Genomic DNA, 13,961 nt, shown 5'->3' on the forward strand with positions numbered 1-13,961 from the left:
TGTGTCACAAGTTTTAGAATTAACTGCTTTGTTTTGAAATAAGAAAAGTACTTAGTTTGGGCTCAAATTTGAGAATAAGGCATTAGGAGACTCTAATGAGGACTGGTCCCAACCTAAGGGGCATCAGCCAAATTCCTGTCCTGCCTTCTCCAGTTCCATGCCCTCTGCTCAAGCAGCACATGGCTGTTCACCAAGCCAGCAGCCCTTAGTGAGCATCTGGTCCCCAAATGTAGAGATAGGATTATAGCCACCAAATATTTCAAGCTGTGCCACAAGTATTTCTAGATTCGTAGCTCCTCTGCTGGATCACTTGCTTACAATATAAATCATTCTTCTTATTATTTTTGCATTGATCAAACTCAACATACTCTCTTCTAATTCAAAATAGATAGTTCATTCCTCTCATTTTATTTCCCTGTTTCAGAGTTTCCTTAAAGTTCTTTAGAATTGGACACTAGGTCACCAATTTAAAATCAATTAGCTAGAAATAGTATCCCTTGTGGGGGGGTCACTTAGAACAGGAGACAATGACCTATCTTTCCTTTATACCTTTTGATCTTTTGTCAATTACCCTGTAAATGTATGCCCAAGGAAAGGTTTATTTGCTCAAGCCTGTTGTAGAAAAATGTGTAAGAAAATGACAGTCACTGAATATTTTCATTTTAAAAATATAAAGTAAATAGAGAATCTGTAATTTGAGCTCCATATGCATTGATCTTTAAATCTCCAAGGTCTGCTAATTGAAATAGATAATTCATAACTTGTTAATAGCCTAATTATAATCCGCACTGCAAATCTTGTAAATAAACAATTCACTAAGGGAATAGGCTCCATTACGGTGATTCACAACGAAGGTTCAACTGAAATCAAATGTCGGCAGAAAGCAAGCTGATTAGAAAGTTATGAGGAAAAATCCATATGCACACAACTGTATTGGTTTAGACATGCACATAAAGCATCTGTGTACATGATTAGATATCTAAAGTGTAATGCAAATTCTTATTAACAAGAAAAAACATGATTAAAGACCACATACCAGGGAGCCATTCTTCCATTGTTCTTAAAACCATGCTGGGAAACATCAAACACACACCAAAATCCTACTAGTGATGCCCTTTGTGACATGCGGCTTTGAGAGGTTACATACCTTAATAGCCCTTCTCCTATATGTGTGGTATTTATCAACTCAGACTCTGCAAGTTGTCCTGACCATGACAGCCAGGAAGACATGGACAGCCTGGATCAGGCAACAGAAATCTCGGTTCTATACAAGGTGACAGCAGGGAGCACGAGTTTGTTTTTTGGCCACACACACCTTCACACTTGCCCTACGTTGCCTTTAAAAAGGCTGCATTTTGTCCACTGTAAACTAACTCTGGAAGAGACAAGATTATGCTTTCTACAGCTGGAAGTAATTTCAAGTGAGATCCAGTATTCTTCAGATTCGTGTGATGAACACACCTCTTACTACAAAGATTATCAAGAAAGCAGATGCCTTAGTTCCTGAACACCGAATAGGCATAATCCACTGCTAGGAGCATTTGCAATAGCTCCTCTGCTCTGGAAAAGCAGAAAATGAGAAGTGTAGGTGGAGGCTAGATTTGAAGTGGCCAGTTCTGCACTGAAATCATCCCTCCAGGAGGACGGTTCTTTGGTGACTTTTGACTTTCTGATGCTTGGCCTTACTGTTTTTGAGCCAAATCACCCACATGCTCTTCAACATTGGCTCACCATCCTCTCTGTACCTACTCATCACACATCCTCCATGCTCCAGACTAAAATCAAACTGAAGGCTGCAACCCATGTGTAGTGCACACTGCTGGCTGTTCACATAGCATACATCACCCATACTTCCAAGTTAACAGAACTCCAGCATTGACCAGTGACTTCCACTTACCTCAGAGAAAGCTGACCCCATCCACATCTGCCAGATGGGCCTGGCTCATCTAAGGTCATTCCATTCTTGCCAAAGAATTGGCTCAGTGTATTACTCAACTGTAGTCAATGAAACATGAGAGGAACTCTTTAGTGTGTGTGGGGGGGTGTTCTGGGAAAGGTTTCCTTTCTCCTACAAAACTATTAAAAGAGTTATAGTCTGTCTTCCTCTTATGAAAATTCTAGTGTCTGGATATGATACTTGGAACAGCCACAGACCCGCTGCTCCCAGTCTTAGGGGAAAGCTGACCCCAAATATGATATAGAGAAGAATTGGGAAGAACCAAGATCCTTGATGACAACTTGGGCTTCAGATTCAACTAACATTGAATGCTACTCCACTCTGGGGTTCCTGTTCCATGAGATAACACATTCCTTAACTGTTGAAGTAGGTTTGAGATGGGTTTTGCTTACTTGAAACTTGTTTGAGTTATCTATTGCTGCAGAACAAATTATCCCAAAATTTCGAGGCTTAAAACAATAAGCATCGACTATTCCATTGTTTCTGTGAGTCTAGAATCTGAGCATGGCTTTGCTGGGTGCCTCTGACTCATGGCCTCTCACCAGGCTACAATCCAGGTGTCAATCAGGGCTATGGTCTCATCTGTAGGCTCTACTGGGGAAAGATCTGCCCCCAATTCACTCAAGTGGCTGTTGGCAGGTTTCTAGGCTCACGATCAGTGGACAAAGGGCCTCAGTTCCTCACTGGCTGTTGGCTGAAGTCTCCATCAACTCCTTGCCATATGGGTCTCCACAGAGCAGCTCACAGCATGGTGGCTGGCTTTCCTCAGAGTAAGCAAGTGAGAGAGGGTGCCCAAGATGGAGACCACAGTCCCTTTCAACCCTAAACTTGGATGTAAGAAGTGACATCCTACTACCTTTGCCATATTCGATTCCTTAGATAGGAGTCACTAAGTACAGTGCACATTCATGGCAAGAGACTACAAGAGGCTAGGGGGTGAACACAGGAGGTGGGAATCACTGAGAGCCACTTCAGAGAGGCCAACACACAACTGAAGGCATCCCAGAAGCAAGGCCAGATCAAGAAACCACTCAAGAAGAAACCAAGGCTGGATGCTGAAATCCACGGAGATCTTCATATCTTTCTCAAGTATAACTGCAACAGGCCTTTGATGCAGTGTTAACTCTTTTGGGGGGTGTCCTATAGACAGACCTAAAATGATGGGTACTAGATGCTCTTTAGCCTGGAAAACATGTTTAATGAAGCTGAACAGAATAGCATATTCCACCATAATTTGATACTTACAATTCACATGGTGAGATAAATTCTGGTATATTTCTTTAGTAAATTTATGCTATGTGTCAGGCACCAATCTGAAGGACGGATACAAATATGGATAAAACAGTTAAGCCTCCAAGTATCAACAGCTCGAACTAGTAGAGGAGGCACATAACAGGTGTGTGTAATATGGTATGGTGAGTACAGTAAAGGATAAATGCCTAGAGGGTAGTGGGAGGAATTCCCACTGGAGGGAGTGAGAGGCTTGCCAGAGATAGGTACCTGAGATGGCCACAGGGCGTGCACAGAGAACTTGCCCTGTGCAGCTGTGGCTTGAGCAGGTAGGGAGCTGAGAGCAATCTGCACACGGGCTCAGTGAGCTGCAGAGCTGGCTGCCAAGAGGTGGCCTCTTACAGCCACATACACCTGGGCAGGTGGTTGCTCCACCTCTTCTGAACTCTTGATACAAACCATGTATTTGTTCACAAGAGTTCAGAAGCCCCACACATAAGTGGCACTGAACATCTGAGCACACGGTCTTCTCCATTTGGCCTTTGTTCCAGGTAAATGTGGTTTTCATGGCCGAGTATCAAGTACTAACAACAGTTTCAGCATCAAAATGGGAGTGAGGGCTTCGTGCTTGGGCTGAGTTCCAGGCAGGCTGGCAGGAGGCTGGCTGTGGAAGAGAGGCTGGCAGTAGCCTATTGAGACCCCAGCAAAGTCATCAGGCCTGTGAGTGGGTCAAGATCTTACAGAGGTCAGGGAGGAGACAGGCGAATGGCTGGAACAGAATGGCTCAGAGTTGAAGAGATAAAATAAAGGGTGAAGTTGTATAGGACCTATTTATGTCTTCTCCTCGCCTTCTTAAATCTGCACACAAATCCATTATCCATTAGCTTTTTGAATCTTTTTATCTTATGAAGGTTAGTGGACACTAGTTTTCAAAAAAGTATATTTCTCCTTTTTAACAGCCTAAGAGGAATATACCATCTGCTGTAGAAATCACAATGGAGGTGAAAGCCACAGTGTCCCCTGGGAGTCTCTGCAGCGGCAGGAGAGAAGTACAGGGTGATGGATGAAGCACACATTGAGAGTCCGGGATCCCATAAAGAGAAACCTCTCTATACTGCTTATGGTGGTAAGGTCTCCTGCCTCAGTTTCCCCATGGTGACTGTGCATACCCTACGAAGCAGTGAGAGAGCTTCTGTGAGACGCCTGGTGGACCGACTAGGCCTCGTAGGTACTCAGGGTAAGCTCCCCTATAAACACAGTGTTTGTTATGTGAGGAACATAGTTTTAAAACTGAACTCAAGAGGAGATAGGCAAGTGCTTATAGCTGGCAATTAAAACGTCTCCACTGAGCTTCCATACAGCCAAAAACAGCCAGAAGTTTGCTCAGGAGCGCAGGGGTGAACGTGGGCCACAGGGACGCACATTCACACCCAGCACTCAGGTGCCAACAGCCTGTGCCTCGCTGGGGATGGGTGGAAGGATCACCCAGATTTCAACATTTGGTAAAAAGATACAACAAATGAAAAGAAAAGATTCATTTTCCTTAACTTTTTTAAGTCCTGAAGGCAAGTTGCATTCTGCCTGCTTGGGCGGGGAATCCTGGTTTGTAAAGCCATAAACAATGAGCAGGCTGGTTCTGCTAATTAGCAACATAAAAGCTCGGAGGTGGATGCTGGAACTTGTGGTGCGCCGGCAGCCAAGAGCGCAGGCTGGAGCGGGGCAGGAGAAGGAGGGGAGACTCTGAGTCCCAAGAAGGGCAAGGCGCCCGGCTGGTCTGCAGGGGAGGGGGAGATGAAATTGGTGTACTCCATCTGACGCCTCCTTCGGCCTCCCTGTCCCAAACTCCTCTTCCCCGTACTCCATTGCTGTGGGTGTGACAGGGGAAGAGGAGGGAGAAGGCGAATTATGATGCTGAGGGCAAAGGAAGCCCCAGGTGCATGGACCTGCGGGAATGAACTAGTATGGAGCTGGCAGAGGGCACAGGGAGGAAATAGAGCCACAAGGCAAGCTGAAGGTGAGTCTGGTCTTCTCTTTGCCACTTCGCTCTCCTTCCGGCTCAGACCTGTCTGAAGGTCTAAGGGCAGCGGGTGGGGAGGTTCCACAGCTCTGCAGAGATGCAGGATGAAGCCTGATGCCTCAAGCCTGCCGCAGCCTTGGTCAGTACCCCTCCCACATCTTATCGGCCCATTGCCCCAGCAGATGCTGCACCTGCACAGTGAGTGCCCCCAACACACAGGGAACCCAGGAGGAAGTGAGGGTCTGCAAGTTTGCACCCAGCTCTCCCATCCTGTGTAGGCTGCCACAGAGCCCTGGTGCTGGGCCCATTCTGTGATTGCCAACGGGCTGTACTTGGCTTTATAGCTTTCATCCAGCTATTTTTCCCTCACTTTTTCCCACAGGGAGGAGATTCTGTAGGTGAGGGCATTGGCCGCAGGAGACAGCACCGACTCTCATGGCCTTGGTGTGTGGGGCTTAAAACCCACTGTCTTCGGAGATGAAATGGCTCTGGAGCCATCCACGCCACGGCTGCTGTCTTTCTGATTGATAAGCCTAACCCTTCCTTTCTGAATGCCCTAAAAAATTCATTTGCATTTGGAAGCATGTCGAATGTCAAGATGATCAAACGTATTTTAAGGGTGGAAAAGAGGTACTTGTGAAGAAAGACAAAATGAATCAGGATTATTTTGCCTAGAGAAATTCGATAAGTAATCCAACAATTATCTTCTTTACCCAGAAGCTGGCAGGCAGCTAATCATCATTTCGAAAGAAGACAGAAAAAGATAAAGTGGTCCAGTGGCAAAAAAAAGTATGAACTTCCTAACCAGAAGGCTGTGCACACTCATGTGGGCACCAGCAGGGCTCCCGGCTGCATGCACAGTGACATTGTGCTGCTCCGTGTACACAGCCCAGGATGGTGCTTGCTTTATCAGGAAGTGTCGCCGCACAGCTAAGACATACTGAAGCGGTCCAAACGCAGGCCCAATATGACCATAATGCCATGGAGTATAGAGAGTAAGTGTATAAAACTATGCCTGTCTGGAGGTGGGAATGCTATCCCTACTTTTTAAAGTCCAAAAGAACCCCAGGAAACAACAAGGAGAGCCTCATCTCAAACAGGGTGTGCCAGGAAACAGAAGCAAAGCAGGACTTTCATTCTGGCTATTAGTACACTCAAAGTGACCTGCTTCCCCTTCTCATACCTCAGTTTCCTTTTCCATAGACAAGCAGTACTCATGCTTGGCCGCTGGCCACAGAGTTCCAAGGCTACCTTACGAAGGACGTCTCCCCAGCTCTTGAGTGCGACCTCTGCAGGTGTGCCCACAGCCTGCCTGAGTCAGCCCACCATCCAGATCACATGATGGCTGTGCCGGACAGCTGTCTCTCTCTACAGACACTCTGAGGTTCATTCTAGTATCAGAACACTGGCTCCTAGCTGACGTCCCTACAACCACAAGATGTGTGTTTAGCTGAAGTCTGACCACAGATAGGCATGATTTCCTGGTTAAATTCTCCAGAGTGCGTTCTCTGTGAAATCAGACACACTGCATTCAGCATTGGGAAACAAGAGCTGAGAAGGAAAGGCACACACATCCAAAGACAAGAATGGAAAATCTGGGAACCCAGCCCTGACATCACAGTGCCCAGAGAAATGAACAGTCAACACAGTCAGAATGAAGCAAGAGGAACATACGTTTGGGTCTCTGGTCTGAGGCCTCGGAACCAGTGCCTTCCCCGGAAAAGCTGAGAGGCTCCACCACATCTGGGTCGGGAGGTGGGTAGGGCGGGGGTGGGGGGAGCACTAACTGGGGTGGACCCCGAGCAGTGCCTCTGGGAGGCTTTTGTGGCACCTGCCGTCCACCACCTATACGGAATCAATAGGGAGTTACTTCAGCAGGTTAAGCTAAGCCATCACTCACCAGGCACCAAATCCAACCTCACTGGGCACCAGATCCAGCCACACTCAACACCAGATCCAGCCACACCTAACACCGGATCCAGTCTTATCCAGCACCTAATCCATTCTCATCTGGCACCAACCACATCCAGCCACACTCACACTTTAACATTTTACATACGTGGTGTTCTATCATTGGAGCAGTTTGGAAAGACATGCCTGGTTGCAATTTCTTTTTAACAGACACAACTACATAAATGCTGGGCTTGGAAACTATCCTTCAACACCCCCTACAGAGCTTTGTCAAGTTTAAAGGAACTCCTTTTATTCATGTTAGTCTTCTTCAGGTTCATAGATCTGTTTTTAGCCTATTCTTGTTGCTTTTCTAGAGTCACTGACCTATTCTGGCTAGATGAAGCATTCATTTAACTTATCTCCTGAGTCCATTTATACTTTTCAACCCCTTTGGTTGTTTAGGGTAATAGTTCCCTAAGTTTATTTTGAAGAATGTCCTAAGTTGTAGAGAGGGTGGGGATGTTGTGTCCCAAGCACATGGGACACAAGGACTCAGGCCTCCAGGATGGAGTCAGGGGGTCCTGCCCTGGGTTGAAGTGACTGGCCTAGGGATCAGCGTGACCCAAACACATACAGCCATTTACGGTGGATGCCACTTAAGATTTAAACCAGGGGCTTTGTCCCTTTACAAAAATGGGGAGAGAGCTTGGAAGGGAGAAGGGGAGCTCTTCATGAAATAGGAGAAAACCGGTTTATTTTAATGATCCACTGACAATGTTTTCTTTCAATCCTTTGGGAAAGGGGATGAGGTGACATGCAATACAGGTTATTGCTTCTTAGGGCAACTGACTCCCAGGCTGAAATGCTAACACATTAAAAGCGGGGAATTGACTAAGGGGAAAGACGCTGACAAACTGCCATGGAGCTCTCACTAAAGGTCCAGAAACTGCCAAGGCAGTCACTTATCCTGGGTGGACTCTCCCTCCTGCAGCTGCAGACCTTAGGGCAAAGGCACAACGCGGGACTGCCTGGGTGAGTTAAAGGGCATGGTGAGTGGCCTGTGAGTGCTGGTGGCGTCGGCATGAGCACTGACAGATGCCATTCTCGGGGCTCTCAGCTCAGGAGGGTGTGACTCCTAGGCTGCCATTTTCCAACCACTCTCTGAAAGAGCCATTTTTGTTCCTACATAAGTGAAATAACAAATGCTGAATGATTTAAAAATAAAATGAACCCCTGACTCCCCTGGACCTGGAGAGTGCCATCATTCAGCTTCTCTCCACCTCGCCTGTAGCACGAGGGGTGGGCGATGATGATCTAATAGGTCTCTTTCTGCCCACAGATAGTATGAGTCCATCTTCTTTCCTCTGGGCTCTCTTTTTCTCAAAGAAGATCAGGGTCTTTGCTAAATGTGTATCAGGAAATATAAGTGGATATCAATTTCAAACAGGATGGCCTAAAAATTACTGAGCTGATGTCAACTTGTCTATATATCACCTGTGGCCTCAGATCTCTTTGAAATGCCAGATGTCCTTCAAAGCAGCTTCCACAATGTCACCTTAGGAACTTCTCCTTTTGTCATCAGAGACACATCACACACTCACACTCACAGGCTTTCCATTTTCACCCTCTCCGGGCTCCTACAACCGTTTCCCCACTTCCACCGTCCCCCACCTCCTAAATACTCACATAATGTCCACGAAATACTGCTAGTAAGATATGAAGTGAACTTGCAATTATTTCTTTCCAGCCCTTCTTTCTTTAGCATTAATATTTTTTGGGTTAATGCCATTATGGATGAGGCCACTGCAGGAATTCACATCAGAGGTGACATTCCAGGACACAGCAAGCATCCCCGCATGCAGACGGCAGGCCAAGCCTCACTCACCCATTGTGCTCTTCCTGTTCTCCTCCTTATCCTCAGTGCGGCTGGGGATCAGGGGACTTGGTGGTGGTGGCTGTGGTGGAGGGGGAGCTGGCGCTCGCCGCTTCTTCTTCTGTAAATCAATCTGTGACCCTAGAGATACCTACAAAGTATAAAGAAAGAAAGGCAGGCAGTGTCAGGGTGACTGTGCTGGGGCAGGACCTGCACGCGGAAGGTGGTGCTCCAAGAAGGTTGTTAGATGGCCAGTTTCCTTTCCAGGTCCTCCCATGCAGGCAGGGGAGGTCGTGAGGCGAGAGACCAGCGGATGTCCAAGGAGTGGCCTGCAGGTAGCACAGTGTTGCTCATAGACACCCCAAAGACCCTTATGAGCAGGGAGCTCATATTTTCCAGGGACTCCAGGCAAGTCTGGAGAGTTGGTAAACTTCTCTGTTACACAAGAGAAGGAGACCCACAGCCCTTCATTAAACGTAAGGAGAACAATTCCCTCTGGAACAGGATGGGCTGCCATGAATTGTGATCACACAGAGGAAGAGCTGATGGGTTCAGCTCAGACCTCACTCTGACCTGACTTAGGTTTGCTTCCCTGACTGCATGTTCATGTTCCAGAGCAGCCACAGCCAAGACTATCTAATGGTCCACAGGTGGACACATCTTGATCCAGAATCGCAACGAAGTTTCTTAGTATATGGAACATTAGATCAGTGTATGGACATTAGCCCCCCAACCACAGCAGAAATCCATCTCCTGCTCACAGCCTTCAACAGTGAAACACACACAGCTTCTAAAGCCAGCTCATGAATACTGGGCAGGTCTAATTGCTGAACGTGAAATCTGTTTTGTCTGTAAAATTGAATCCACTAATTCCATTTCTTTGTTTCCACAGGACTACATAATCCTACTCTCCTCTCCTCATTAGGGTGAAAGTTTTTATTCATTCACTCTCATTGATTAAAATTCATTTAAAGGACATTGTGTGTAGAGCAGTGCTGAGTATATGCAAAGAATGGGCTGAGCATGGTGGTGGACACTTGTAGTCCCAGCTACTCAGGAGGCTGATGCAGGAGAGTTGCTTGAACCCGGGAAGCGGAGATTGCAGTGAGCCGAGATCACACCACTGCACTCCAGCCTGGGTGATGGAGCGAAACTGTGTCTCAGAAAAAAGAAAAGAAAACAAAACAAAAAAAGAATGAATATGATGACTATCATATGATGAGAGCTGTCCTGCTCTGGAGCAGCTCAGAGCCAAGTCTGCACCTCCAGTCCAAGTACTTTCTGGCCTTCCAAGGGCCCGTCACAGGAATGGTGCCTGCAACACCCCGTGTCTGCCACTGCAACTCTGATCTTGGTGCTCTCTGGTTTATTAACTCATGCTTGCACCATGTATACCATGTATACAGGAGACAGAAAGAGGGAGAGAGACAATGAGGGCGGGGGGGAGGGGGAGAGAGAGAGAGAGAGAGAGAGAGTGTGTGTGTGTGTGTGTGTGTGTGTGTGTGTGTGTGTGTGTGTAAAAAGTATCCTTTTAGGCTGGGTGCGCTGGCTCATGCCTGTAATCCCAGCACTTTGGGAGGCCGAGGCGGGTGGCTCACGAGGTCAGGAGATCAAGACCATCCTGGCCAACATGGTGAAACCCCGTCTCTACTAAAAATACAAAAAAAAAAAAAAAAAAAAGAAAAAAAATTAGCCGGGCATGGTGGCGGGCACCTATAGTCTCAGTTATTCGGGAGGCTGAGGCAGGAGAATGGCGTGAACCCAGGAGGCAGAGGTTGCAGTGAGCCGAGATCGCGCCACTGCACTGCAGCCTGGGCGACTAAGCAAGACTCCGTCTCAAAAAAAAAAAAAAAAAAAAAGTCTCCTTTTAGTTTTTATCAGTAATACACATTTATTGCAAAAAAAAGTTAAAAAATACATATAAAAGGAAGAACATAATCACTTTATTAATACTCAAACTACTAACAATTGGCATGCTTTTCTGGTCTACTTTTTCTTCTAAAAATAATTTTTTCTTTTCTGTTACAGTATAACCTCCTATACCTCTAAAATTCTGTAATAAATTTTACATAAAACATGGACATAACAGAAAGTAAATAACCCCACAAAGCTGAGTCAAAAAACAAGCAATTTCTTGTCCACCACCCTCTCTCCAGCAGTAACCACTTCACACTTTTTTTTTTTTTGGTATTTATTCCATTTTTCTAAATAAGAAGCTTATTGTACTGTTTCTTGATTTTTCCATGTTAGGTATTAGCGTCCTACTCCAGAAGACGAGGATTTGATTCTTTGAGAGACACATACACACACACAGACTCATTTTTACTCTCCATTTTCCAAAAAATTATAGCAAAAGATTTAAATTAATATTTACTATTTAGTTATACATATTTAGCTATAGTAGACATCAAAATTATGAAAAATAGAAGTTCTCTTCAGCAGGAATTTTCTCCTGCTGAGATGTATAATGTATATCATAATTAAAATTTCTAAACTACCTTTTTGCTTTCCCTGAACTTGATAACTGATTTGTTTTCTAGCTTCTTTTCTTTTTTTTTATTATTATACTTTAAGTTCTAGGGTACATGTGTATATCTTAATTGCATTTCCTGGAAATTCCCTTTCCCTCTATTCAGTTCTGATCCTTGTTTCCTGGATATTCCACCTGTTTTGTGTGGGGTTTTCTTTCTTTCTTTTTTTTTTTTTGAGTCAGAGTCTCACTCTGTCGCCCAGGTTGAAGTGCAGTGGTGTGATCTTGGGCTCCAGTGATTTTCCTGCCTCAGCCTCCTAAGTAGCTGGGACTACAGGCACTGCCACCACGCCAGGCTAATTTTTGTATTTTTAATGGAGATGGGGTTTTGCCATGTTGGCCAGGCTGGTCTTGAACTCCTGGGCTCCAGGGATCTGCCTGCCTCAGCCTCCCAAATTGATGGGATTACAGATGTGAGCCACTGTGCCGGGCCCCGCCTGTTTTTGTGTGTTTGTTTGTTTTTGTTTTTAATTCACTGTATCTTAGTGGCACCCAGTTTCCAGAAACTTTCTGACACAAGATGCATATGAGGAAGATTTTTGAGACCTTCAAAATGTAAGAATGTTTTTATTCTACTATACTGGACAGTCAGTATAGGCGCCTACAGGAACCTACGATGAAAAGAACTGTCCCTCAAAATGCTAAGCCATTACGCCACTGTCACCTAGTTTGGAACTGCTCAGCTGAGACTCCTGGATCCAGAGTGGGGCTCAGTCTTCTGCATGGTATCTGCTTTTCCTCTGCAGGCTTAGGGGATTCTTTCTTACTCCTTCCTGCTCGGAAGTTTCATGATGGCAAGTGCTAGGTGGGGCTCTTTTCTTTTCTTTTTCTTTTTTTTTTTTTTTTTCTTTTTTTGAGACGGAGTCTCGCTCTGTCGCCCAGGCTGGAGTGCAGTGGCCGGATCTCAGCTCACTGCAAGCTCCGCCTCCCGGGTTTATGCCATTCTCTCGCCTCAGCCTCCCGAGTAGCTGGGACTACAGGCGCCCGCCATCTCGCCCGGCTAATTTTTTGTATTTTTTAGTAGAGACGGGGTTTCACCGTGTTAGCCAGGATGGTCTCGATCTCCTGACCTCGTGATCCGCCCGTCTCGGCCTCCCAAAGTGCTGGGATTACAGGCTTGAGCCACCGCGCCCGGCCGGTGGAGCTCTTTTCATTCATTGTCTGGGGCATTCACTGACCCCTGCAATCTGAATATCCTTAATTCTGCAGAATCTGTTACTGTTATTCTTTTCAACTTTTCCTTTCCTGTGTTTCTTTTTCTCTGGGATTTCAATTAATTGAACACTAAGGATTCTAATTCAATTGTCTTTTTTTTTTCTTGAGTACTCTTGCCTAAATTTTTTCTGATTTTCCCCCTTTTCTTAGCAATTTTCTCCATTGTAAGACCCATGAGTTTTTAAATTTCTGTTACTGTTTTTTTTTTTCTTTTAAATTTCCAAGAGCACCTTCTTGTTATGGATTTAAAATATAGCATCATGGTCTTGTTTCCTGGATACCATAGCTTCTCTTTCCTCTTGGAAACGATGCTTTATATCTTTTTCAAGAACACATTTTAATTTCCATTTTCTTTAGCCATATGCATCACACTTTTCTCCAGGGTCCTTTCGGCTCTCTGTCTTGGCCTCTGTTTATCATATTTTGACTCTTCCTCAAATTCGTGGCTGATTGTTTATAATATGTGTGTTTCTGTGTCTAGGGTCTGTTCATACACTAGGGTCTGGGATTCCCAGTGGGGATCTGGGCAGAAATGCAGTAGCTGAGAGATCCCCAGATATTCATACGTGCAGGACTGTCTGCTAGCTCGGCCATCATCCACACAGGGGAAGCCCAGTTCCTGCCTGACGGAAGTTAGGCCTTCCTGAGTGCCCTGGTGAGAAGGCCTTGAAGCTCTCCTGTGGCATGTGGGTTTTCGCTCATCCCTGTGTCGGTGCAGACTCCGTTGTGCCTGATGTCCTGGAGTCTGAGTCTCTTAGTTCTACCACTGCAGGGGGTGGCAGTGCAGACATCTGGTTGTGGTGGGCAGGGAGTGGTATGGAGGTCTTACTGTTTCACATGCAGGTGTTCAGCCATTCCTTCATCATCAGCTCGTTCTATGGTCATGTGCGGAGAAACATGTGCCCCAAATTCCTGAGTTGTCCTAGGATCTGGCATCTTCTGCTGGGCCTCTTTCACCCAGCAGTCAAGTTTTAGGTTCTTCTGCTTTGCTAGGTATTTACCACAATCAGAATACACTGCAGGCTGGGCACAGTGACCCACGCCTGTAATCCCAGCACTCTGGGAGGCCGAGGCGGGTGGATCGCTTGAGGTGAGGAGTTTGAGACCAGTCTGGCCAACATGGCAAAACGTTGTCTCTACTGAATATATAAAAATTAGTCAGGCGTGGTAGTGGGCGCCTATAATCCCAGTACCCAGGATGCTGAGGCAGGAAAATCATTTGAACCTGGGAGGTGGAGGCTGCAGG

At 45.9% G+C, this 13,961-nt stretch overlaps 1 protein-coding gene across 5 annotated transcripts in view; it reads right to left on the reverse strand.

The window, feature by feature from the left end:
• COBL (cordon-bleu WH2 repeat protein) overlaps window positions 1-13,961 on the reverse strand; it is a 310,164-nt gene that overhangs the window by 61,062 nt on the left and 235,141 nt on the right. For 4 of the 5 annotated variants that reach the window (XM_010357527.2, XM_010357523.2, XM_010357526.2 and 1 more), the window contains 2 exons: window positions 8,983-9,121; window positions 6,879-7,049 (listed from right to left, as the gene is read on the reverse strand). In XM_010357527.2, the coding sequence (XP_010355829.2) occupies window positions 6,879-7,049; window positions 8,983-9,121 (310 nt within the window). The remainder of the gene's footprint in view (window positions 1-6,878; window positions 7,050-8,982; window positions 9,122-13,961) is intronic. The other variant, XM_010357528.2, reaches the window with a different exon arrangement.

This window comes from Rhinopithecus roxellana, chromosome 6 (assembly GCF_007565055.1).
Source record: "Rhinopithecus roxellana isolate Shanxi Qingling chromosome 6, ASM756505v1, whole genome shotgun sequence".
In the NCBI taxonomy this organism is placed as follows: Eukaryota; Metazoa; Chordata; class Mammalia; order Primates; family Cercopithecidae; genus Rhinopithecus; species Rhinopithecus roxellana.